Source organism: Cannabis sativa, chromosome 7, assembly GCF_029168945.1.
Source record: "Cannabis sativa cultivar Pink pepper isolate KNU-18-1 chromosome 7, ASM2916894v1, whole genome shotgun sequence".
Classification (NCBI taxonomy): Eukaryota; Viridiplantae; Streptophyta; class Magnoliopsida; order Rosales; family Cannabaceae; genus Cannabis; species Cannabis sativa.
In genome coordinates, this window is record NC_083607.1 from 56,024,361 (window position 1) to 56,050,284 (window position 25,924).

At 29.7% G+C, this 25,924-nt stretch overlaps 1 protein-coding gene across 1 annotated transcript; it reads right to left on the minus strand.

Moving 5' to 3' along the window:
- Nucleotides 1-10,274: 10,274 nt before the first annotated feature.
- On the minus strand, nucleotides 10,275-19,350 carry LOC115697208 (cationic amino acid transporter 1). Its single transcript, XM_030624124.2, has 2 exons — nucleotides 18,719-19,350; nucleotides 10,275-11,774 (listed from the first exon to the last, which is right to left on the minus strand). The coding sequence occupies exons 1-2, from the start codon at nucleotides 19,125-19,127 to the stop codon at nucleotides 10,396-10,398; spliced, it is 1,788 nt and encodes a 595-aa protein (XP_030479984.1). The 5' UTR covers nucleotides 19,128-19,350; the 3' UTR covers nucleotides 10,275-10,395.
- Nucleotides 19,351-25,924: the final 6,574 nt, after the last annotated feature.

Sequence of the window (25,924 nt, forward strand, 5' to 3'; positions counted from 1 at the left end):
TAAATCTGTAAAAGAAGCTTTAATGGATGAAGATTGGTTTTTAGCTATGCAGGATGAGCTTCATCAGTTTGTTCGAAACAAAGTCTAGAAAATGATTCCAAGACCACCGTTTGTGAACATCATTGGAACCAAGTGGATCTTCAAAAATAAGAGTGATGAGTTTGGCACTATCATTCGAAACAAGGCAAGGTTGGTTGCCCAAGGATACACTCAAGTTGAGGGTGTTGACTTTGATGAAACATTTGCTCCAGTAGCTAGACTGGAATCGATCAGGTTACTTCTTTCCATAGCTTGCATTCTTGGTATTAAATTGTACCAAATGGATGTCAAATCCGCTTTTTTGAATGGGTTGTTAAAAGAAGAAGTGTATGTGGAACAACCTAAAGGGTTTGAGGATCCACATTTTCCTGATCATGTTTATAAGTTAGACAAGGCATTGTATGGTCTAAAACAAGCACCACGTGCTTGGTATGAGCGTCTAACTGAATTCTTGCTTTCTCATGATTACAAGAGAGGAAATGTGGATAAAACACTTTTCATCAAAAACATTAATTCTGATGTGATTGTTGCTCAAATATATGTTGATGATATTGTGTTTGGTTCTACCTCTAACTCTGAAGTGCAGGTTTTTGTTTCCCAAATGCAAAAGGAGTTCGAAATGAGTATGGTAGGTGAACTCACTTATTTTCTCGGTCTTCAAGTGAAGCAATCAGATGAGGGAACTTTTGTCACTCAAAGCAAGTATGCAAAGAATTTGGTGAAAAAGTTTGGTCTTGAGAAAGCCAAACATACCAACACTCCCATGAGCACAACTTTGAAATTAAGCAAAGATGAACAAGGAGTAAAGGTAGATCAAACTTTGTATCGAAGTATGATAGGAAGTTTGCTTTATCTTACTGCTAGTCGTCCTGACATTTGCTATAGTGTTGGTGTTTGTGCACGTTATCAGGCTAATCCCATGGAATCCCATCTTTCTGCTGTGAAAAGAATCATTCGCTATGTAAATAGCACTATTGATTTTGGGATTTGGTTTTCAAAAGATACTAATTCTAACCTTGTTTGCTTTAGTGATGCTGATTGGGCAGGTAATGCTGATGATAGAAAAAGTACTAGTGGTGGATGTTTCTATCTTGGAAACAATTTGGTTTCATGGCATAGCAAGAAGCAAAACTCAATCTCTCTGTCCACAGCAGAGGCCGAGTACATTCTTTGCGGGTAGTTGTTGTACCCAATTGTTATGGATGAAACAAATGATGGCAGATTATGGGTTTGATTTGAAAACTTTAACCATCTTTTGTGATAACACTAGTGCTATAAACATTTCTAAGAATCTGTTCAACACTCTCGCACTAAGCACATAGACATTCGTCATCACTTTATTAGAGAGCTTGTGGAAAATAAAATTCTTGTCTTAGAATATGTTGAAACTAGCAAACAAATTGCAGATATTTTTACTAAAGCTCTTGACTCGGTCCGATTTATTTCTCTAAGGAAATCCTTAGGGGTTTGTACTGTTTAATGCTTTTATTTTTCCATAGTCCTTGATATTTGAGTTGTCTTAGAGTTCATAATGTCTTGTCTTTGTCCTAGAAGAAAATTTCAACCTTATAAGAATTTCAGTCATTATTTTATTGCTAAAGTTGTAATATTATGATGTCATACAGGTTTGTCAGGAAAATTGTCCACTCCTCACAGGAATATTCAGGTTCATCAAACAGTGTTATGTAAGCTACCATTTTCGAATGATGTTGTTCAAAAAACTGTGTGTTCAAGCTCCATTGGATGAATAGAGCTACCTATCTCAATGTGTGAAAGCCATCTCTGAGTAAGTTGGAACTATGTAATTAGGAGTTATGTAGAAGATACGCTACCATTGAAAAGGGCTACCATTGAGGTAGTGTGACAGCGTCTCCTATGGGTACAATTTATCAGAAAAAGTCTTTTTGACAAATTGGGCAATGTTCCCTGCTTACACTTTCACACACTAATGCTTGACACAGTTTGTGGTAAAATTTGTTTATTCTCGAAAATGGTGTTATAAAGCTATTACATACTGTTTGATGTGCTTTAATATTCTTGGTGATGGAGTCAATTTTTCCTGTGAACCGGTATGACCTCATTCTATTACTTCATTAGTTTGATAAAATAATTTCTGATTATTCTTATGAGTTTGATTTTTTCATCAGGGACAAAGACAAATGGACATTGTGAATTCTAGTTGCAAAAATATCAAGGTTATTTTATTTTTCTGTCTTTTAATCAAAAAAAAATAATAAAAAAATAATAATAAAAAAAAGGGGGTTCGTGATCGAGTAGTCAAGTGAGCTTTGTTAAAAATTTTGTTATTTTTTTTGTTATGTTTCATTATGTTCTTAGACACAATTTTTGCTCTTAAGTGGTGATTAGTGCCTTTGTGTCTTGGTGTGTTCTCTTGTTCCTTATTTGCAATTTTTTTTTGGGGGGCATTTTTTGAAAAAATAAAAGAAAAAGGGGGGCATATTCTTTTTTCGAATTCTTTTTCGAATCCTTGTATATATTTTTTCTTTTATTTTTTTTTTCATTTTATGGAAACATGTTTTAATTGTATTTATTTATTTAGAATGTTTCCTTTATTTTGTGGAGATTTGGTCTTTTTGGTGGCTATTTCGGTTTTGGTAAGGGTTTTTACTTCTTAGATTTTGTGGGAATATTTGGTTTCCTTTTTCCATTTAAGGAAACATTGACCACATTTGAAAAACCTTTCTTTGGTTTCCTTTTTTCTTTCCACACGTGGGTCAAAGGTAAGGAAGTTACCTTCCTTTTCAGTTTTTTTTTAATTGGGTATTTAAAATTGAAAGTTATATATTCTCAACTACCCATAAACCCACGATCACCACTTTCTCTTCTTCTTCTATTTTTTTCTCAAAGGTCTAACATTGTTCAAAGTGTAAGAGGGTTTGTGTTCTAGGGTTTCAAAGAAAAATGGCCAAAACTAAGATTGCCCAACCATCCAAGAAGCCCACTCGTGGATCTGCTTCTGCTTCTCCGGTGACTCCGCCCGCGCCGCCTGCTCCAGCAACCGGAGCTTCTGGTTCGTCATCTGTTCCGATGAAAACTGCCAGAAAGTCGAAGACCAAAGCTTGAAAGTCGACTTACAACCTTGCTTCCCTTGGTGTTACTGTTGAACCTGCTGCTGCTTCTGCTTCTACAGAAATGGCTGAATTCAACTTGTGTTTGGGGAGAATGGAGACAAGTCAAGCCTTACTTCTCAGGAAGATGGACAACATCATGAAATACTTCCGACCAAATGATGATGAATAAGTGGTTCAATTCTCTATCTCTTGCTTTTTATTTGTGAATGCTTAAACTACTATGTCCTTGTTCATGGTTTTTGTTATCTTTGGCTCCTTGATAGACAAAAAGGGGGAGTAGTACTTATTTTTGTAGATTATGTGTTACAACTCTGGATCCTTGTTTTTAGGGGGAGTTGTCTTGTTTGTGGTTTAACACTTTTCCGTTTAAAAAGTTGTGTTCTTCGGTTTGCAAGCTTTTCCGTCCAAAAAAAGTTATATGTTTTATGTGTTAGAGAGCTTTCATGCAGGGGGAGTATTTTCTATACTCTTGTATCTTTAAAAAGCTATTTGCTTTGGTTTCTAACACTTGATGCAGGTTTTCTCATAATAAAATGTTTTGTCAATCAAAGTGCCAAAGGGGGAGATTGTTAATTCCATTTTTGGCATATTTAATTGACAAAAATATTTTATTATTTAATGTATATTTCGGCTGGCATATATTGATATGGTTTCCATATTTGTGTAAATCAAACTTGAAAGGAAAGTTGTCTAGCTTTCCTATTTTTGGAAAAAAGGTAAAAATGGTAAGTTTGGTTACCCATTTCGTTTTTATCTAACCAGCTGTGTAATCTGATCTTGTGTTGAGTTTCCCATTTTCTTAGATCAGGTTTCTTGAAGAGAAAACCGGAGCTAGACTTTCCTTTTCTATAAAAGGAAAGTTGTAGTTACTGCCCACGATTACGTATGTACGAAACGGAAATTCTGGATCGATTGAAGAATTATTTTAGGGAAGTTTCTAGTGGGTTGAGGTCTTGTTCAGACCGAATGTAAGCTGTCTATGAGATGTATATTCATTATAAATACATCTTATAGTAGTTAGGTTTTGTATCTCTTTCATACACTTAGAATTGCTTTCATATCTTAAGGAAAGAGTGTCTTTGTTTAGTACCTCTCTTGGTACCTCTCTTGTATCTTTGAATTTCATTCATATCTTTAGAAAAGAGAGTCTTTGATTTGTAGAGAAGAGTTGTTCTACTCTTACTCTGTTTATTTGTTGTTTGTATTGTCTTGAGTCTGTATTCAAGTCTACAACGAAGAAGAACATCAGTGCACCTTCGGGAGAAGGGTATTTACAAGCTTTCGGGAGATTGCTTTTGAAGTCTTGCATCGGGAGGATACAAGCACACAACCTTCGGGAGATGGTTGTATAGGCTTTCGGGAGATAGCCTTTAAGCCTTGAATCGGGAGGATTCAAGCACTCTTCAAGGTGATCGAAGGGAGTTCGAGCTCTTGGAGTTTTATCAAGATTCGGTTAGTAGGTGGAATACATCAAGCTTGCGGCATACAATAAGAGGGAGTCTATTTATGCATAAGTCAATTACTTTGTATTTTTGATACCGATCTAATGAATCTTATCTCTGGGCGTGGCCCCGTGGACTAGTAACAATCTGAAAGGATTGTTGAAACCACGTACAAAAATCTTGTGTGTTTTTACTTTTATGCACTGTTTGTTTTTCTGGGTTTCTCTGGAGTTACAGAGTTGCATTCGTAACTACGTAAAAGCGTTTTCGATACCGGTTTATTATTCCGCATTTAATTAATCATTTAATTAAATAATCAAACTGGGAATATTAAAATACGGAATTTCAATTGGTATCAGAGCAAGTCACTAAATTCTTAGTGAGATCTTGAGGTTATTCCGTTTAACTTGTTTTGTGTGAGATGTCTTTGTTTGCAGAAGGAAGTTCCATCTCTAGACCTCCTCTATTGAATGAGTCGAATTATCCTTATTGGAAGGTCAGGATGAGAGCTTTCATCAAATCGCAAGATGAGAAAGCATGGAGAGCTATTCTTACAGGTTGGTCTCAACCTACTGAAAATGATGAAAAAGGTAATACTCAGGTAAAATCTGAACTCAGTTGGACCACTGAAGATGAAAAACTGTCTGGTTATAATAATAAGGCTTTACATGCTATTTTTAGTGGTGTTGGTGAAGGTTTTATTAAATTAAGCTCATCTTGTGAATCTGCAAAAGAAGCATGGGAAATCCTTCAAATTCAATTTGAAGGTACTGCTGATGTAAAGAGATCACGATTTGTGATTGTATATAAAGAGATCACGATTTGTGATTTGTGATTGTATATTAAAATACGGAATTTCAGTATATAAAGAGTACTATTATATTTGTGATTGTATATAATTAATTTATTGTCATCCGTAACTCTATTTAAAAGAGTTAGTTATAGTTTAGAAATCTAGTTACTTACACTAATTTTCATCTCTTCTTTTGCAGGTCTAACATTAGTAGATCAAGTATCAAACTTAATCGTTGGAGCTGAGGTACATAATTTCAATCATTTCTTTAGTATATGTTCAATTCATAAAATTAATTCGCACATATATAAGGTTATTCATATGTATTTAAATTCATTTCATCTAACATAGTATGGAATATTTTAAAATGTCAAATAATAATATTCTAATTTTTAAATCAAAATATGTAAATTCAATATTATAATGCACTATGATATAAATGACTCACACCTTACTTTAATAAAGTCACTTAACATGTCTCTTTAGTAAACTAGGTTTCTTACCTAAATTAATATCTTTTTTTTTTTGAAGTGTTAGCCTCGATCTGAAGATCCCTCTTTATATTGGAGAATATTGTCCCACATAGATTAACTGTAAAAGTATTGAGCCATATATAAGAACATGAGCTACTCCACTCATCACAAATTGGTTTTGAGATGGAACCTCATTATTCTCATCATGGTATCAGAGCCATATCCCTAGCGGACTTTCGATCTACATTATCCAGATGGTTAGCCAACCGCACGAGATCTAGATGGTGCAAAAACACTTGAGATCCGAACAAAAATAAGTGAGCAAATGGCATGACTTGTGATAAGGTAATTTAAGATTAGTGAGCAAAAATAGTCACCATCTTGAGGGGGGATATTGGAGAATATTGTCCCACATGGATTAAATGTAAAAGTATTGAGCCATGGGCTACTCCACTCATCATCAATTGATTTTGAGATAAAACCTCGTGATTCTCATCACTCCTCATAGCCATCTCCCAAATATATTGCTCAAAGTGATTACCAAATAAATTAATATCATTACCACTACTTGTCTTCTAGCATAAGTATGAAAGTATCCATGAAATACATTCTTCCACAACCATAATGCAAGCTATTTTTGTGTTGTTTTTCTTTTCATTTGAAAAAAGATGAAATATTAAAAGTAAAATGAGTTATTAAAATTTTTTTTAACAGTGTGTTTGATAGAGGGGAAAAATGGGAGGATGGAGAGATATGGAGGGAAAAAACAATCCATTATATCGTTGAATAGAATAGATTAGTTCTGTAAGTTCGTGTATGTTATGCTAGCCTGATTCATATTTATTCGTGCTTTTTAAAAAATAGGCCGTGTCATGCGGTGCCACAGAAAAATATGAGTTGTATCGTACCGTGCTAATATTTTTAAAGGTAGGTCCAGTATTTTCGTCCAGTGCTCGGATTCGTACAGTACTTTATTTGTGTCAGTCTATATTTCTTAAACAGACCAACTCATCTTCATATTCAGGCTTGAATTCATGTTTTACTTTTCCATATTTTTTTTTCATAACTATTGAAATATATGTATATTTGATAGCTTTAGTTATATTTATATAATTTTTTAATAATATTTTACAGATAATCATATAAAAAAATTATTAACATCATTACAATTTAAATTTTTATTTATAAATACTTAAATTTTTATATCACACCCTATAAATAAATTAATATATAATCTTAGTTTTTCATATTTTAACAGTTTTAATTATAGAATTATAATATTCAGTATTATATGTATGTTTTATTATTTTAATTTATTTATAACTGATAAATGCATATTTTATTATTATTATTATTAAATTATAAGTTTTTTAATATGTCGTACCGTGTTTTTTGGACTTGTTGCGTGTCGTGCTTTTCGGACTGGTCTATTCGTGATCATGTATCATGCATTTCGTACTTCTCGTGTCATGTCGTACTTAAGGATATATTTTTCGTGCCATGTCGTGCCCAAATCCATATTTTTTCGTGCCTAGTCATGCTCGTGTCTTCCGAGCTCGTGCCAATTTCACGTCGTTTTGAAATGTCCAACCTAGGGGTGAACATCGGGCGGGTTGACCGAGTTTCGGGTTGGCGGGTTTTGGATTCAAAAAATTGTACCCGGACCCGACCCGTGAAATGGTTCAGGTTCGCAGGTTTCGGGCTCGCGAGTTTGCGGGTCTACGGGTTCGGGTTGACCGGGTCAACGGGTTGACCCGATCAACTTGTTAATTTATTATCTTTTTTAAAAAAATCAAATTTTATGTAGTTTTTTTTATATATTAAATTAAGCATATAAGTTATAAACTTATAACGCCATAATTTATATTCGTTAGATTAAAATAAAATAAAAAATGTATTGATTTTAAATTTAAAATACAAAAGTCAACCATACATAATATATTATATATTGTTATTTTAAATATATTATTTATGTAACAAAAATAAAATGATTATATTATAGGGTTTTTTTTTTTTTTTAATATATTACATATGTAATAAAAATAAAAATAAAAAATAAAATAAAAAGCGACTGGGTTGGCGTTCGGGTTCAACTCAAAATTTGGTGACCATAAAAAACCAACCCGCGAACCCGTCTGATGGTGTACCGGGTTGAACCCGACTCGCCCGAACAAAATGGGTTTTTTAAAATTTTCAGGTTAGGCGGGTCGGGTCCGGGCGGGTTGGTCGAGACTGAGTCAAACTCGGTCAAAATGTTCAGTCCTAGTCCAACCCATATTTACATTATAGCACTAAAATAGAGGAAAGAGTAAAAAATTGGGATGATCGTAAATCTACTTGGGCCCACAAAAAAAAATATTTTTGGACCTGTCGTCTAAATTGGTAAAAGAGAAAAGAAGAAAACAAAAACGATATTAATTTGTATTGTTTATTAAATATTAAGTCATTAAATTCACGTGCCATTTTTTTTATTGTTATATTTAAACTAATTTTTTTTTTAAAAAATAATAAAAATTTAATGACTTAGACCAATCTAGGATTGTCACGTGATAATTTACTTAACCAGGTACCTATAAAAGTTCCAAAATTATAATTTAAGTATTATTACCGCTAAAAATTAAACTTAAGTATTTATTTACAAGTGTGAGTTAAACTTAGATATTTATACCGCAAATTACTCCTATAAAAATACATAAAATGATAAATTTTAAAAAATGGAGTGGGATCATGTGCCCCACATGACTCGGGTCCCTTCGCAACCAAACATTCTCCCACTTCCATAATATAAGCTATTTTTGTTTCTTTTTGAAAAAGATAAAGTATTAAAAGTAAAACGAATTATTAGAAATTTCTTTAAAAGTAATGGGGCGAATATATAAAGCAAACACTCTTGACTTCAAGTTTTTTTTTTTTTAATATATAATTGACAACCAATAGAATTACTCGCCTTCTTTGAGAAGGGGCTATATAATATACTCGTCTTCTTTCACAACCATGGTCTCCGGATATGGTGTATATTATAGGCTTGTAGTACATAACTTTTCTTTTTTTTTTCTTTTTTTTTTAAAACTGTCCAACTCAAATAATTTGGCCAAATCAAATTGAGACAACATCAAAAAATCAAATGAAAATATAACCTACTTAATTTTTATATTGTACAATTAACTACCTAATTTTTATATTGCCCAATTAACTTGAATTAACTTTACTAACCCGATTAAGAGGTTCTTTTTTAAATATATATATTTGAGGTTTTTTTATTTTTACACTTCAAAATAGTTTTTTTTTTTTTTCATTTTTACAGAATTTTACATAGAAACTCCTATTGCAACTAGTGTTGTAACCTAAATTGCAATAAAAAATTGTATAGAAACCCCTATTGCAAGTAGCGCTGCAACCACTTTAGAAATTCAAACTGTAAATTTGAAAAAAAAAAGTTAAAAAAACAGTATATGAGGTAATTCCCCTTTTTATTATCTATATTTATGTATTTTGAACTAATATGTTTTTTTTTTTCATGGTAATTATTTTGAATTTTGAATTTAATATATATATTTGTTTCATGGTTATAATTAATTAAAATATAACAAATGAATGTAAAAATAAAAAAATAAAAAAATATGTTAGTGGTCAGTTTGGACGGATTAACTCGAACAAATCGAACAATTTTATTGGGTGGGTTACTATTTTTTTTTTCTTAATTGGCAGATCGTATTTAAATTTTGTAACCCGATCTTTACACTGGGTTGAATAAAATATAGCATAAACTGACCAAACTGACTGATGTACACTCCTAGTATATGATCTAAAAATTTAAGAGAATTGTAAGAAGAAATTATTCGTGCTTAGTACTCTTTTCGGTGTCAACTCTTAATATATTACATGTCAACTCATTAGTTTTAAAAATACTTTTTAAAATTACCTAAATATATTTTAAATTATAATCTACAATAATATAGCTTAAAATAATTAATTAGTTACTAAGATGCATACAAATAATAGGGAGTAACCAAAATGTATCCTAAATTGTATGATATAAAAATAAAATTTTTTATATAAAAGTAACTAATTAGTTTTTTTATCAACACTATTAGTAACCAAAAAATTACTTTTAAAAATTTTAAAAAAAATCGGAAAACGGTCAAAAATGTCAAATTTGACTTACATGGCACGTTAATAATAGTAGTAACGTTATTATTGTAAATTAAATGCAATGAAATGTATATTATTATAAACTTCACTTTTATATTTTGTGCTAAATTTAATAAATTTTTACAATACCTTACTTCTAGAGTTTTTTTTTTTTTTTTTTTTTTTTTTTTTTTATGTGCTACACTATAGTAATACACCACTTTTATTGGAAAAATAGTTAACAAACAAATTACCATAGTACACCAATAGTCATGAGGGAGGCAAAAAAACTTAAAATTTAAAATTTAGACTAGTATTGTTGGTTATTATTAACAGAAAAAGGAAAAATCACACCATAATCATAACATAAGCAATTTGCACAGCATTAATATTACATTAATTAAAAACCTAAAAACAAACTTGAACTAACTTTTAAGAGCAACACCAGAGTGATCAGAATCTTTGACCACTGAAGACACATCTCCCTCCTCCAACATCTTATTCTCATATTCTTTGGCACTATCACAAGAAGCATGTAATCCAAACAAAAAATAGTACACCAACATAACCCCAGTCCACATAGCAAATCTCACAAAAGAGTCTTTATCTATAGACCCAAGAAGGAAAATATTAATAGCAATTGAGCCAGAAGGCAACCAAGGCACTAAAGGGACACCCCAGATTTTAGGGGTCCGGGCTTGTGGGACAAAAGCCCAAAGTACCCAAGTGCCCAAAAACCAAAAAGGTCCAAAAATCACATACCCAATCCAACCCTCACTATTGGCCCAATAAATAGATGTAGCTATTGAAGAACCAAGTATAACCACTAAGCAAAGAACAAGCTTTTTTCTGTTGACATTACTAGTGACCCCACTAACGTAGTACCGCCTTATGATGAGGCCCATGGACACAAGCATGAAAATGAAGAGAGTTGATATTGAGAGGAGCTTGGCTAGAATCTCTAAGTTTGAAAATAAAGCTACTGCTGCTGTAGCAACTTGCATAGTCACAGTAGCATTGATAGGAGTCTTAGTCTTTTTATTCACTTGAGCTAACCAAGGTGGAATCATATGGGTCCTAGCTATGTGTGTCACATAACGAGCTTGGCTAATTGCACCAACCAACAACACACTAGTCATGCCTTTCAAAGCCCCACCAGCTACCAAATACTTTGCCCAATTCATTCCAACAGCCTCAAACGCCACAGAAAATGGTGCATCCTTATCAATCTGTTGGTAAGGTTGCATCAAACAAATAGTTAAGGATAACAAACAGTACAACACGGTCGTGATCACCATCGACCCGACTAGGCCGATGGGGATGTCACGACCGGGGTTTTTGGTCTCTTCAGCCATAGTGGCTACAGAGTCAAACCCGAGGTATGCAAAGAAGATTACTGCCGAGGCTTTGAAGATACCACGCGGTCCAAAGGGTGCGAATGGGGTGTAGTTAGCTGTGTTGGAATTGGTTAGGCCAGCAACTATGATGAATAGAATGACCACAATGTGGACGATTGAAGCGACGTAGTTTAGGCGTGATGAGCCTTTGGTGCTGAGGCATGCGATGAGGCATATGATGGCGAGGACTAGGACCGCTATTGGATCGAGGTGGCTGTAGTCTTCGGAGAGTGAGTGGAGTTTGATGCGGAAGTCGTTGGGGTTGTGGTTGCATAGAGTGGCGAAGTAGGAGGTCCATGATCGAGCCACTGCGGCTGCACCTATAATGTATTCCAGAATTATGTTGCCTGCTGCTATGAATGCTACGAAGTCCCCAAGTTCAACTCTTAGATAGGCAAATGAACCACCTGAACAAGTTTGAATAATTATACTTTCTCAATCAATATTGTTTGGCTAGTTGAGAAATTATAACCCAACTATTATATTATAGTTATTTCAAATTTGTAAAAGTACCATCGTATTAAAAATAATGTGAATATAAACTTTACATGAACCAAAATAATAATAATAAAAATGCATCAATTTTAGAGGTTGTACCTACAACATTTACAGAGGTACCCATAAGAGTAGGAGAGGACTTGTGGGTATTTTTTTTTGCCGCTACCGTAGGAGCATTTTTTTTTTTGACAAACCGTAGGAGCATGTCTTATTTTCGTGATATAGAGAAATTATAAAGTATTTTATATATATAGGGTTATTACTGACAAAGCAATCTAAATATAGGGCTATTTACAAAAATATGGGAAAATAAAGATAAGTTTTGATATATATGGCATAAAAACTTAATTACACTAAATATGGTATTTTTTTAAAAAACTTACAAATATGGGAAAAAGTCTTGAGTAATGCCATAAAAAACTTAAAATTTGTGTTTCTTTTTATTTATTTTTTCTTTTTTAAAAAAATAAAATACTAAAATAAATAAAAAATGATCTCAACTATAGATATTATTTTGTTTTACAGAAATTAAACTTGTTTTTTTTTATTTAAACTACTATTTTTTTTCTTTGTTTTTTGTTAAAAACTAATTATTTCATTAAAAGCAACAGAAAAAAAAAACCAGTTTCATCAACATCATCCTGAAGAAAAAACAATATAAAAAATTATAATCTAAAGATAATATAAACTTTAAAAATCAGTTTCATCAACATTGAAAGAAACTATTAATTTCATTAAAAGAATAAAAAAAATAGTTTCATTATGTTATTAGAATTTTTTTTCAAGTTACTTTTTTATTATTTTGTTTCTAGGTTGGAAACTTACACTTATATTTTGTTATTAAATTATTGGTAGGCATTATGTGTTGTTTTGATTATATTTGTGATTAGTATTTTTTTTTTGTATATTTGTGTGTGTATGTTTTTATTTGATTGTCTGATGAAACTGGTTTCAATTAACTTTATTATTAACATTTGTATTTTGTTATGATTTTTTATAACGTCAAAACTGGTTTCACATGTTTTAACTATTCTGTAATGGGGTTGCTCAATTTTTATGATATTATTATATATTTTTTCGTTTGTATAAAACCAGTTTTATTATTGTATGATATTTGAACAACAATTTTTATTTTATTTTAATTAATCAGTTTCTGACATACATATTATTTTATTATTTTCATAACTGGTTTTTTTAAGTAATTAATTTTTTTTATTGTTGTTCATAATTGAGTTTTATTCAATTTTTTATTAATTTATCTCAAGAAACTGGTTTTTATTTGTTTGTTTTTATTTTGGTTGTTTTACTAACTGGTTTCTCACATTCCACTGTTTTTTTTGTTATTCTTTTATGGTTTTTATTGCACTTTTGTCTCTTTAATTTTCTTTGTTTTTTTTTTCTCTTTGATTTTAATTTGTTATTCTCTTTGTTATATTTGCTGCATATTGTATGTTTAAATTAACTCTAATTTTTGAGCAAGCAAATAAAAAATTAAATGCCAAAATAAAGAATGAAGTTGGAAGTTTGATTATTAGGTATTGATATAAATTTTATATGTTCGAAACTGTTTTTTAAATTTAGTATCGTTAATTTGTAAAAGTTTAGTTATTAGGCATTGTGTATTTTTTATTATGTTATTGTTGAAACTATTTTTTTTTTGCCTCTTTTAATGAAATAATTCGTTTATTTTAATATTGATGAAACTGGTTTTTAAAGTTAGTATCGTCTTTAGATTGTAATTTTTTTCATTATCTTGTTGATGAAACTATTTTTTGTATTCTTTAAATGAAATTATTAGTTTCTTTCAATGTTGATGAAACTAGTTTTTAAAGTTTGGATTCTTTTTAGATTATGATTTTTTATAATTTTTTTTTTCAGGATGATGTTGATGAAACTGGTTTTTTTTTCTGCTGTTTTTAATGGAATAATTAGTTTTTAACAAAAAAAAACAAATAGTAGTTTAAATAAAAAATTAAATGCCAAAATAAAGAATGAAGTTGGAAGTTTGATTATTAGGTATTGATATAAATTTTATATGTTCGAAACTGGTTTTTAAATTTAGTATCGTTTGTAAAAGTTTAGTTATTAGGCATTGTGTATTTTTTATTATGTTATTGATGAAACTTTTTTTTTTGCCTCTTTTAATGAAATAATTCGTTTCTTTTAATATTGATGAAACTGGTTTTTAAAGTTAGTATCGTCTTTAGATTGTAATTTTTTTCATTATCTTGTTGATGAAACTATTTTTTGTATTCTTTAAATGAAATTATTAGTTTCTTTCAATGTTGATGAAACTAGTTTTTAAAGTTTGGATTCTTTTTAGATTATGATTTTTTATATTGTTTTTTTTTCAGGATGATATTGATGAAACTGGTTTTTTTTTTCTGCTGTTTTTAATGGAATAATTAGTTTTTAACAAAAAAAAAAACGAATAGTAGTTTAAATAAAAAAACAAGTTTAATTTTTGTAAAAAAAAATGAAATATAAAATGTACACTTATTATATATATTAAGAGAAAAAAATTAGGTTGAGAAAAAAATTGAAAAAAAAAAAGAGACACAAAGAGAAATTAGAAAAAAAAAATAGAGAGAGATAAGCAAAAGAAAGAAAAAAAAAGTAGCAACTGACTTAAAAGTTGAAAAGAAAAAAGAGAGCCAAAATTGACTAAAAAATATATAAAAAAGACAAAAAAAAACTTTTTGAAGTTTCAATAAGTAAAAAAGAAAAAAAAAATTAATAAAAGTATAAAAGTAAAATGTTCTTGTCAAATTAAAAATGTAATGTTTGAAAAAAAATGTAGTATTTGGAGTAAATTTTTCAAATAAAAAGAAACCCTAAAATGTAAGTGTAAAATAAATAAAAAAAAATAAAACTAATTAAGCTAAAAACAAAAACATAAAATATGGGATTGGATAATAAGTTTATAAAAATATGGCATATCAAATACCATAAAAAACTTAAATATGAAAAAATGCCATAGAAAAGTGGCAAACCTAAAAATGCCATATTTTTCTAACTTTGTTATGAAATCCCATATTTCATGTAATTTTCACCTAAATATATAATTAGTAACACTTTACCACATAAATAAATTTTCTGGTAGTAAAACTCTTTAACCTCATTCATGTTAGCTATTTACCCCTTTCGATCAAAAGACTCTGTTAAGTGCTACAATAGACATGTCACAGTATACATAAGGTTACACGTGGCAAATTTTTAGTATGGAATATTGGCGGCAAAATTACCCGAACTCTATGATTAATTAGTGACGCTTAACCACATTTTCGTGGTAAAATTCTCAAAACCTCACTTCTGCTAGCTATTTACCTCTTCCGTTCAAAAGGCTCTATTAAGTACTTTGCGACTTGAATCATCAAATCTCCCCTTCCCATGTTACTTCTTCTTCTTGTGTGATGAACCCACCATACCACGACAAACCCAGGGACGAACCAGCGAATCCTTCCAACTGTGGTGGTATCAACGAAGAGTTGTGGGAGAGGGAGATCAAAGCTGGTCGAGGCGAGAAAGAGAAATTTCAAACAAGGATTGGGTCTCGGGGCTTATAAGGATGTTGAAGGGTTGGGTTTGTAAGGTCGTGAAGTCGGTTTTCGGGTTTGTTTGGGTTGAAGGTGGCTGGAGGTGACTCGTCGGAGTTGTGTGAGAAGGAGAACGAAAGAGAGAGTGAGTGCGGCTGGAAATTAGGGTTACATGGAGAAAAAGTTAAAAGAATTAAAAGAGGAAAAAGAAAAAGAAAAGAAGAAAAAAAATTATTTTTTAACTATTTTTATAATTTTTAAATTATTTTTTAAATATTTAATCAATTAAAGTTATGTGGCACGTGTGTACACCATGGCATGTCTACCATGACACTTAAAAGAGTGTTTTGGATGGAATAGGTAAATAGCTAACAAAAGTTAGGTTAGGAGAATTTTACTACCAAAAGATCGGTTTATGTAGTTAAGTGTTACTAATGATAGAGTTTAGGTAGTTTTGCCGCCAATATCCTCCACTAAAAATTTATCACGTGTACACTTGTGTACACTGTGGCATGTCCACAGTGGCTCTTAACAAAACCTTTTGAACAGAAGGGCTAACTAGCTAACAAAAGTGAAGTTTAGAGGGTTTAACACGAAAAAATCAGTTTATGTGGTTAAGTGTTACTAATCATAGAATTTAGATAATTTTGCCGCCAATATTCTATATATATATGAAAGAGTATATAGTATAGATATGGTAGACATCTACTTTTTGAGAAATTTTGAATAATTTAAGGTATCGAAAAATAAGATTCAAAAAAACCATTTGAACGTGTACCTATTTTATCTTATCCGCGTGCAAATGATATCTTAAACTTTATTTTTAATGATATCATAAATTATTCAGAATTCTTCGAAAACTACTGAATTCCTACAATAACTATATTGCATACCTTCATATAAAGACAAAAGTGATGTTACGTATATACAATCAAAATTATTAAAAGTAAAGGTGACATTTAGTAATACTTTTGTTTTGTTTTGTTTTTTTTTTTAATTTTATTACAAAAATGAAAGTAGAATTTTAGTTTTTTAAATTTTGTTTTTCAAAAGTAAAATATGTGTTCTCCAACTACTTTTGTTATTTAATTATAAAAACAAAAATTAAAAGTGTATTCTATAAATTTTATTTTATTTTATTTTTTATTTTTTCTTTAAGTTGGGTCTGAAGTCTGGGGTTCAGGACCAGGGTCCGGGGTCGGGGCTGGGGTCTGGGGCCGGGGTTGGGGCTAGGGTTAGTGTCGAGTTCGGGGTCTGGGGCTAGGGCTCGGGTCCGAGTCCAAGGTCGAGGTCCGAGGTTTGGGGTTCGAGGTTTGGGGTTTGGAGTTCGAGTATGGGGCCAATGTCCCGATCTGAGGTCAGGGTCCGAGTTTGGGTTTGGGGTTGGGGTCCGAGTTTGGGATCAGAGTCCAGGTCTAGGGCTGGGGTTGGGGTCCATTGTCGGGGCTCGGGTCATGGTCAGGGTGTTTTTTCTATTTTTTTTCTTGTAATAAAAATTTTGAAAATTTTTATTCTTTCTTAATTTTAAAATTAAAAAGTGAAAATAATTTTAAAAAACATGTTCTTTGAAAATATTTTTACTTTCGAATTAAAAAAAATAAAAAAAACTCATTAAAAAAAGTATTACAAAATGTACCATCATAATATTTTTACTTTTTAATTTCTACAAGTTAAAATAGGATAGAGAAAGTCTTTAAAAATGATAAAGAGATATAATTAGATAGATGTTTTGGAAGTCTACTACGAAATAAATATTTTTAGAATTTAAATAAAAACATCTATATGTCAAATATTTATAAAGAAAATATAAGAATATATCATGCTAACCGTAACTAAAGGAAACATGATATTATGAAGTCATCGTCCTTGAATGAGACCTGAGCCAGTCACACTTACATAGACACAAAGTCCCACTTCACACCAATTTTGAATTCAAATGTTATCTATTTATAGTCAAATGTAGGGTCGTCTTTGAGAAAACAAGAGTTTAATTAAGGAGCTCTTAATATTGTTTTATTTTTTAAAAGAAAAAAAACGAAGTAATATAATTAATAAAAAAATAGGCATGCTAAAGTAAAAAAAAAAGAAAAAAAAAAACAAAAACAAAATTAAATAAAAACAAATATAAATATAAATTAGTTTGTAATAAACTCTGAAATATCACATAAATGTGACTTATTTAGTGTTTTTTTATAAACAAAATACTAATTAAACTTGTATTATTAAATTTTTCCGTCATGTATTTTTAATTTAAAATTTGTGTAATTAAACAAAGTATTTACTTCTAAAACAAAATTTAATTTGAGAGATATGTTTATAGTTATGTTAATGTTATTTAGTTTAATTTTTCTATTATTAAATTTTTCCGTCATATATTTTCAATCTAACATTTGTGTAATTAAACAAAGTATTTACTTCTAAAACTACATTTAATTTGTGAGAGATGTGTTTATAGTTATTTAGTTTAATTATTTTATGATAGTACATATGGTATAGTTATTTAAGATATTTTATAAAATTTTAAAAAAAATTTAAAACAATATACAATATAAAAAGTAATATTACTCAAATAATTTATTTTACACATATATAAAATGTGTGAACAAATTCTTCTTAATACTAAAATAAATAGAGAGAGCATCATCATTTTAAAGGTGCAACTATAAAGTTTTCCATTGATTTATACAACTCATTTTTTTTTAACACAGTTCAAATATTATTATTTAATTGTCATTAGACATAAATTCACCTTAAATTTAGTGTTAAATTAACACAGAAAAAGTATAATTTAAGGATTAATTTTTTTTTATATTCCAATTACAATACTAAAACTTACACTAAATTATGTTTTTTGAAATCTTAAGCTCCCCCTAATTCCTCATGTTATTCGAAATATTAAGATTAATGTTTGCAATAGCATTAATTTTTTGAATACAAAGAAGATAAATAAAAATGATATATATTGGTTGAAGAAATTATTTTTGTAAGTATTATTACCTTTTTTTTTCAGTAGTATACGGTTCAGATTCTTTCATAAATGTTACTGGATTTTATAATTGGTGTTTATGATAGAATAAATTTTTGCTTTATAGTGTCCCAGTGAGACACTGTAAACTCACAAGATAATATTTAGAGTTATATTTGAAGGTTTTGTGTGTAAATTTCAGTAAGATTTTAGTATCCCAAAATATATATTCCTAAGAAGAATTAAAAAAAAAGTATTACTTGCCCCATCTTTAATAATTTTAATAAAGTAATAATAATATTTTAAAAAAAAAATAGATTGAGATGAGATAAACATAAATTCGTACACGTACCTGCGACTGGTATTTCAACGGCAAACTCAGTGTAACAAAAAACAGAAAGCAAGGCGGAGAGACCCGAAACGACGTAGGATAAGACGATGGCGGGGCCAGCTGATTCCTTGGCTTCAACTCCTGTCAAAACGAATATTCCGGCGCCGATCACTCCTCCCATCCCTAACCACATCAGGTCCCACCAATTCAGTGTCTTCTTCATCTCGTTCTCGCTCCGACTCTTCATCTCCACCACCTCTGTTTCGTCTATGGATCGGGTCACCACCCGATCCTTTAACCGATTCGGAGTCTCTTTTAGTGCTTTTACGTAATTGCCCCAGCTCTTAAACGACTCCTCAGGGAGAAAATCGTCTTTTCCACACCAACATCCTCTTCTTATCTTCGCGCCTTCATTATTAACTTCCGCCATTCTCAAAGGAAGAGAAAATCTCTATGATAATTGTATCTGATGAATTATAATATTAATATAGTTGTTCTTCCACAGGTACCTCTCTGTTTGATTCTCGAGAAAATATTTAAGAGAGAGAAGGAAGAGAAAATGCGGTTATAGCTAAAGTCTTCATATAACACTAACCACAATCCACAAGAATGAATTAAAGCTCCAACTATAGTACTGATATTTTTAAACAATACTAGCAAAAAACTACGTGGGAAACACGTATATTAAATTTTATGCTAATTTTTTTTATATTATTTGAAAGTGATACAATTAAAAATTAAAGAAAAAATATTATTAGTTATTAGCTGAGATTAATATTATGTGTATAGGAAGAAATCACAAATTAATTAATCTTATAATCTTAATTTTAATCACATAGGGTTTTAGATATATGAACAATAAATAGTCACGTAAAAATAAAAAATAATTATTTGAATAAAGAATTCAATATACACAGTTATATATATGAATCCCATTAATCAAAAATAATTATTCAATATATGAACAATAATTTGTCACGCTATATGTTTTCCAATAAAAAAATCCACCTCCTCATAGTCAAAAATAAATAATACATGTAATACAGATCTTTGTAATAGAGTACCTAAAAGAAATAAAATTTCAGTTATCATAATTAGAAAAGGTTTAAGTGAACTAAATAATGACTAAGAAGATCTAAATTACAAAATGAAAATAACATGTCTATATAAATATGATTTTTTTGCTATATGAGCATGATTGATCTAAGAGAAAATAGATAAATCTATAAACATATAAATATACTTAATATTAATTTTGACAAAGAAACAATTCAATGATAAACAATTCTAAATATCAGCCTGACAATTTCAACACACTAATTACTCATTAAATAACCATAATGTATACATCATGATAATTTTATTTTATTTGATATCAAATGATAGAGATTATTGAGGTTTTCAGTCATGGAAAATACACTATGATCAAAATCAAAAATTCTGTTATATAAGCATACTTTATATAGAAATAGATACAGTATATATATAAAAATATAATGATATAATAAATAATTTGAAAGAGTTTATTGTCCAAAACTATCACAATCGAGTATACCTTGTCCGGAAATAAGCAATTAATGGATGAAGACAATAATTGATTATAACGAGAAAGTGACGTTGAGAGCATTGCTATTATAGATGAGTATTCCCAACACCATTTCTACTCACTAAAATCCTATTTTTTTTTTTTTAATTTATATTAAATTTTTATATTACATTATACATCAATTTTTATCTATATATATTTTCTTTTAATATAATATTTCTACGACAAAAATTTACATAATAAACTAAAAATTTTAAAAAAATATTATGAAAATATGTTAATATAAAAAAAAAATATTTTTACTTTTTGAACTTTTTTATTTATAAAAATACTTCTTTAGTAAAATTAATAAACTGTTTTTTGTTTTTAATTTATAGTTTATTTATAGTTGTCATAGGGTTATTTTTTATAATATATTTATAGTTGATTTATAATTGTTGTGAGTTGGATTTCTCGTTATTTTTTAGTTGTTTTTTAACTTTTTTCTAAACAAAGTGTATTTTTGTAATTTTAAAACTTTACAAGAGTATTGTTGACCTCCCTTCTAGCCAACAACAGTGAGTCAGATAATAAAACGATTAAGTAATATAATAAAAAGAAAAACAATATAAAGTAAAATGAACACCATATTTTAAAGAGGTTCGCCCCCGTGAGTGTGGTAATAGCCTACTCCTCTTGTATTGTATTGACACAGGAGAAGAACTAAGTGTTCTTCCTCTTCAAAGCTCGTACAACTGATCTATGTGTGTGTTTCTCTCTTAGATCACTTTTTTCTCTCTAGAATCTCACTCTGAGGCAATTCTTTCTATCCTTTTCATAGTGAGGTTAGGTCACTATTTATAGGGCCTTAATGAATGAGGGATGATTTCTCTTTTACTTACAATGCATAAAATAGGAAATTACAATAATTCTATAATTACAAAATATGAAATCGGAAACTAGAACAAGTTGGCATATTTCTCTGACTCAATCCCACGTTTATAGGGATCATCTTCGTGTTTGCACATAACGAGATTATTCTGAAGTTGCTATCTCTTGTAAGTTGCTCGGCGCGAGTACACTTCTACCTGGTCGGATAACTGGCTATTATAGATGCTAACTAGTCAGGTATTAGAGATATCAACTTCAGAATAATCTCGTTATTAGAGATAGCATACCTCGGCGCGAGTATGCTACTCAGGTGCAAGCTACTAGGGACATTTCCCTCCACCCAGGTATTAGAGATATATGACATGTGTCATTTGATCCTATCGCCACGTCAATGTGCAAAAAACTGAATAACAAGTATTTTTATAATTAAAAACTTTAGGCTGTAAAATTATAAATAAAACAAAAAAAAAATACCTCTAAAAATTTCTCTTCATATAAATCACATATATAGTATTTTCATTTTAAAGAATATATAACTATAGAACATCATCAGTTGAAACTCTTTCTTAAAAAAAGTTTTATCAAGGGTTTTGAGAGTTTTCTCTCCAGGGTTTGAATTTGCTATCGCCAGTGGTGTTCTTCTGCCTCTCCGACCATGGCTCCCCAAATCCTATATGGGTTTGGTCGTGGCTGAAAGTTCTAATATCTCTAAAAGCTAAGTAATTAAACTTAAATAGATATCTTGAAGAATTCATACTAGGAAGCTAAATCAATGAACATCAGATTTACAAGTTTCCTCTGCATTGGAAATACATTCCAATCGAGTAGTGCTTGGGTCCCCAAGAACCGAGTAAAGTAACATCCACTATAAAATCAATTCAATTACATACACGAGTTCTAATTTTACAAATCAAACTATATAATCTGAAATGACTTTACACGATGTTACCTAATTCTTGAACAAAATCAAGACAACAGATCTAAGCACACTTAGATCCAAGAAGACAAGCTCTCCTTGCTTCCACCAAGCTGAAATTCGTTTAGCAGTTTAGTCTGAACTCTCCTCAGACATTGTAGATTCGAACTCCTTCTTCAACCTCTTGAAGATTTAATGAATTACCATCTACAAATAACAAAGAAACACAAAAGAAATATTTTGCCCTAGCAGAGCAAGAATCATAAGACGACTCTACTAAAGATGAGAGTTAGTTAGAAAAAGTAACATGAGCACATTATATACCAAGTTGTAGAAGAACTGGTTCAGTTAACTAACTCAACAGCTCAAGCCAGCTGGCACCGACTCACACTTGAATAAAAGATATAAAAGCTAAAAAGCTGACATGGCATACAATAAAATATAAGAGACTAAGTAGATGCAACTAAGACAAACTTAGATGATCAATTCAAAGGACCAAGACAGCAACCAAGAAAAACAAAAACCTAAATAGTTAAACAACCACATATTTTGCCATACAGAAAACATTGCTCTTACATTGGCCATAGTTGGGGGCTTGCTATTAGGATGTTTGAAGAAGGTTTCTGATGGAGATCAATGTTTGGCTTTAGTTTTTAGGGGTTCTGTTTCATGGTAATTGGGATCGGGATTGACCGGATCTGGTGTAGGGTTGGTGTTGGTGGATACTCTATGCCTGATGATTGTGAAGGTGTCTCAAAATCTGTGGTGGCGGTGTTTGGTTTTCCTTTTAATCTTCTTCAATTTTGTTATTTTCCTTTTTCATTTTTAAGATGGTGTCTATTTTACTATTTTTTTTAATTTTAATAATGGTGTGTTTACATTTGATCTCCAATCCTTTATGAATTTGGATACACATGTTATTTCGGTTTTTTTCTTGGTGTCTTTTGACACCTTATTTTATGGTTCATCGACATTCAATATCGGGAATTTTGAACAGGATATGTCGAACCCACAAGGATAGATTATTAAATTTCACTAATTATTATACTTTTTAGTTTTATGGTTTAATTAAAGAATTCAAAGTAAATAATGATTGAGAATGAAATAATAAAATAACTAAAAAGTAAATAGACAAACAATAATTTTAATAAGAAAGTAAAGACCTAGAGTATTGATTTCCTATTTTAAACTATGAATCTCAATTTACCGATTATCTCAATTTGTTCTATAATTTGTAGTTTCAAAAATCTTAATGTAATTTATTAACCTCTCTCAAGTGATGATAGAATTAACTTAATTAACTAACCAGATATCTATATTCAATGTTAATCAATTAAGCAATAATAAAGCAATATGATTCTCTTTAAATAAAACTCATAGAATTACTTCAATCTCACCCTTTTCCCGTGTCATGTAATTCTAAGTCCAATTTTAGATTACTTCTCTCAAGTGTAAAACCTAAAATCTCTATACTAATTAATGGTGATCAAACATTAATAATTAACACAAAATTACATAAACAAATATGAGAATAATCTAAAAACTTTAATTCATAATTTAAAATAGTTCCATCAACACTCTAGAAAGATTATTTAGTTCATAATCACAAACATAATAACCACAATAATCATGTTCATAATTAAATAACTAAACAAAAGAATAAAGAAGAAGAAGAAGAAATGATGATAGTTGATGATGATTGCTTGAAATCTCTTTCCTCTTGCTCTTCAATGTGTTTTCTAATCTCAAAGTTGCTTATTTTTATCTCTCTAGTCGTCCCAAAATTTGATTTACATTATTTTTTATATAGGTCCAAAAAGATAGAAAGAATCCCTTTAGAATTAAGATTTTTAATTCAAAAATATAAGTACGGTGCTACAGCACATGCGGTACTCCTCGAGGCTTCGTTTTAGCGCCAGAATTAATTTTTTCCATAATATAGCGCCACACTTTTGGCGCTATAGTGCCACAGGAAATTTTTTCGTCACTTTTTTACTGCTTCGACATTGTTCAGTAAATCATGCATAACTTTCGCGATCGAATTCCAAATGAGATGATTTAATATGTTCTGAAAAGCTAAGAGCGAGCTCTATTATTTTGAATTTCATAAGCTCTTCGAGAAAATGATAAAAACATTATCCAAAATTGGCTCAAAGATCTCAGTCAATCACAATATTGCCTTTTAAGCACAAACCTACACACTTGGAGAAAATACATCAAATTTATACAAAAATAAATAGTAATCCATCTAATAATTGACTAAGAATAAGTGTACGAATATGCACTCATCACCTTCACATTGTTTTGATGCTTCATAACTGCCGACTTATAGGTCATTTAGTTGAAGATGTTGTTAGTATTTTTTTCCTATTTAATATAAATGACCTGGTTAGTTTATTTTTATTGATTATGCTTGATGAGCAATATTTGCATATAATGGACTATGGGCCAGTTTGGCACAACTGTGCTGTGGGAAAAAGCAGCTGTAGATGTGTTGTGAGAAAAAATAACTGTAGCTGTGCTGTGAGAAAAAGCTACTGAGTGTTTGGTAAATATAATTTTAAAAGAGCTGTGAGTTGAAAAAGTTGTATATAAGTGTTTGGTAAGCTAAATGATTAAATAATTGTTAAATATATAATTACTAAAATAGGTATGACATTTGTTATCTAATTTATTTAAATAATTTTATACATATTAATATATTTATAAATATTATTTATTATATTATAAATTACGATAATTTTTTTCTTATAATATTTAATTCTTTTAAATATTTATATAATAAAACAATAAATTAGACTTTTACTACTACTACTACTACTAATACTAATACTAATACTAATAATAATAATAATAATAATAATAATAATAATAATAATAATAATAATAATAATAATAAAATGACTGTTGAGTAGTTTTTGATCAGAGAAAGATTTTTTTTTTTTCTGAATAAGGATGAGATTGAAAGAATGTAAGAAGCCCTAAAATTAATTGGTAAATGGAAAATTTTAAAATTAGACGAGGGCAATTGGGTCAAGTGAAAAATTCATTAAACCAAAATTGTAGCTTCCCTTAAAAGCTAAAATCCCAAAGCTAGGGTGGGCTAACTTTTCCAAAAAGCTATAAATTTCACTTAAATTTTTGAAAAAGCTATTTTTTAAATTTTACCAAACACATATTAACTCATAACTTTTTCCAAAAGTGATTTTAGCTTTTTAAAAAGATCCCCCAAACGGGCCTATAATCGTTGTAACCATTTTAATGAAAACAATAATTGTTGTGATATAAAATTTTAATTTTAAATATTAAATTATTTTAAAAAAATAATTCATAATTTTTCTTATATAAGTTCTCACTAAATTTCATTCATTTTTCACACTACTTTTTTTACATTATTCTACAAAATTTATCAATATCACAAATTTTCTTTCTTTTTCTTTTCACAAATTTCACTCATTTTTCATATCATTTCCTAAACATTACAATAATCTATTTAGCTGGCTGACATTAACTGAAACTTAATTTATTGATGCTAAACATATAAAATTAACTCTTAAAATATTCTTAAATTTTTTCTCTAGAGTACAATCTATGTTTATATTTTTTGCCAAGACTCTTGAATCATACCATATAGCGGCACATTAGCACTACATTAATAAATAATTTTAAAAATAACGAAATATAATAAAAAGACATATTTACTATAGTTGCTATAATTCAAGGGGAGACTTTTACGGTACAAAAAAGGTTAATAGAATGTGATTTTGCAAATTTTTTTAACTAAAGAGAAATATTTAATATTTTAATTTAATGAACGCATTCCATACCCGACTATAGAATTTGTATTTCAAGTGTGTATCACATGGAGCAATAACTAGTAGATATTTAAATACCA

Coding starts and splice junctions, on each gene's coding strand:
- LOC115697208 (XM_030624124.2), bottom strand. CDS start 19,127: ATGGCGGAAGTTAATAATGAAGGCGCGAAGATAAGAAGAGGATGTTGG. Junction 11,775..18,718: donor CGTTGAAATACCAGTCGCAG/GTACGTGTACGA, acceptor AAACTTGTTCAG/GTGGTTCATTTGCCTATCTA.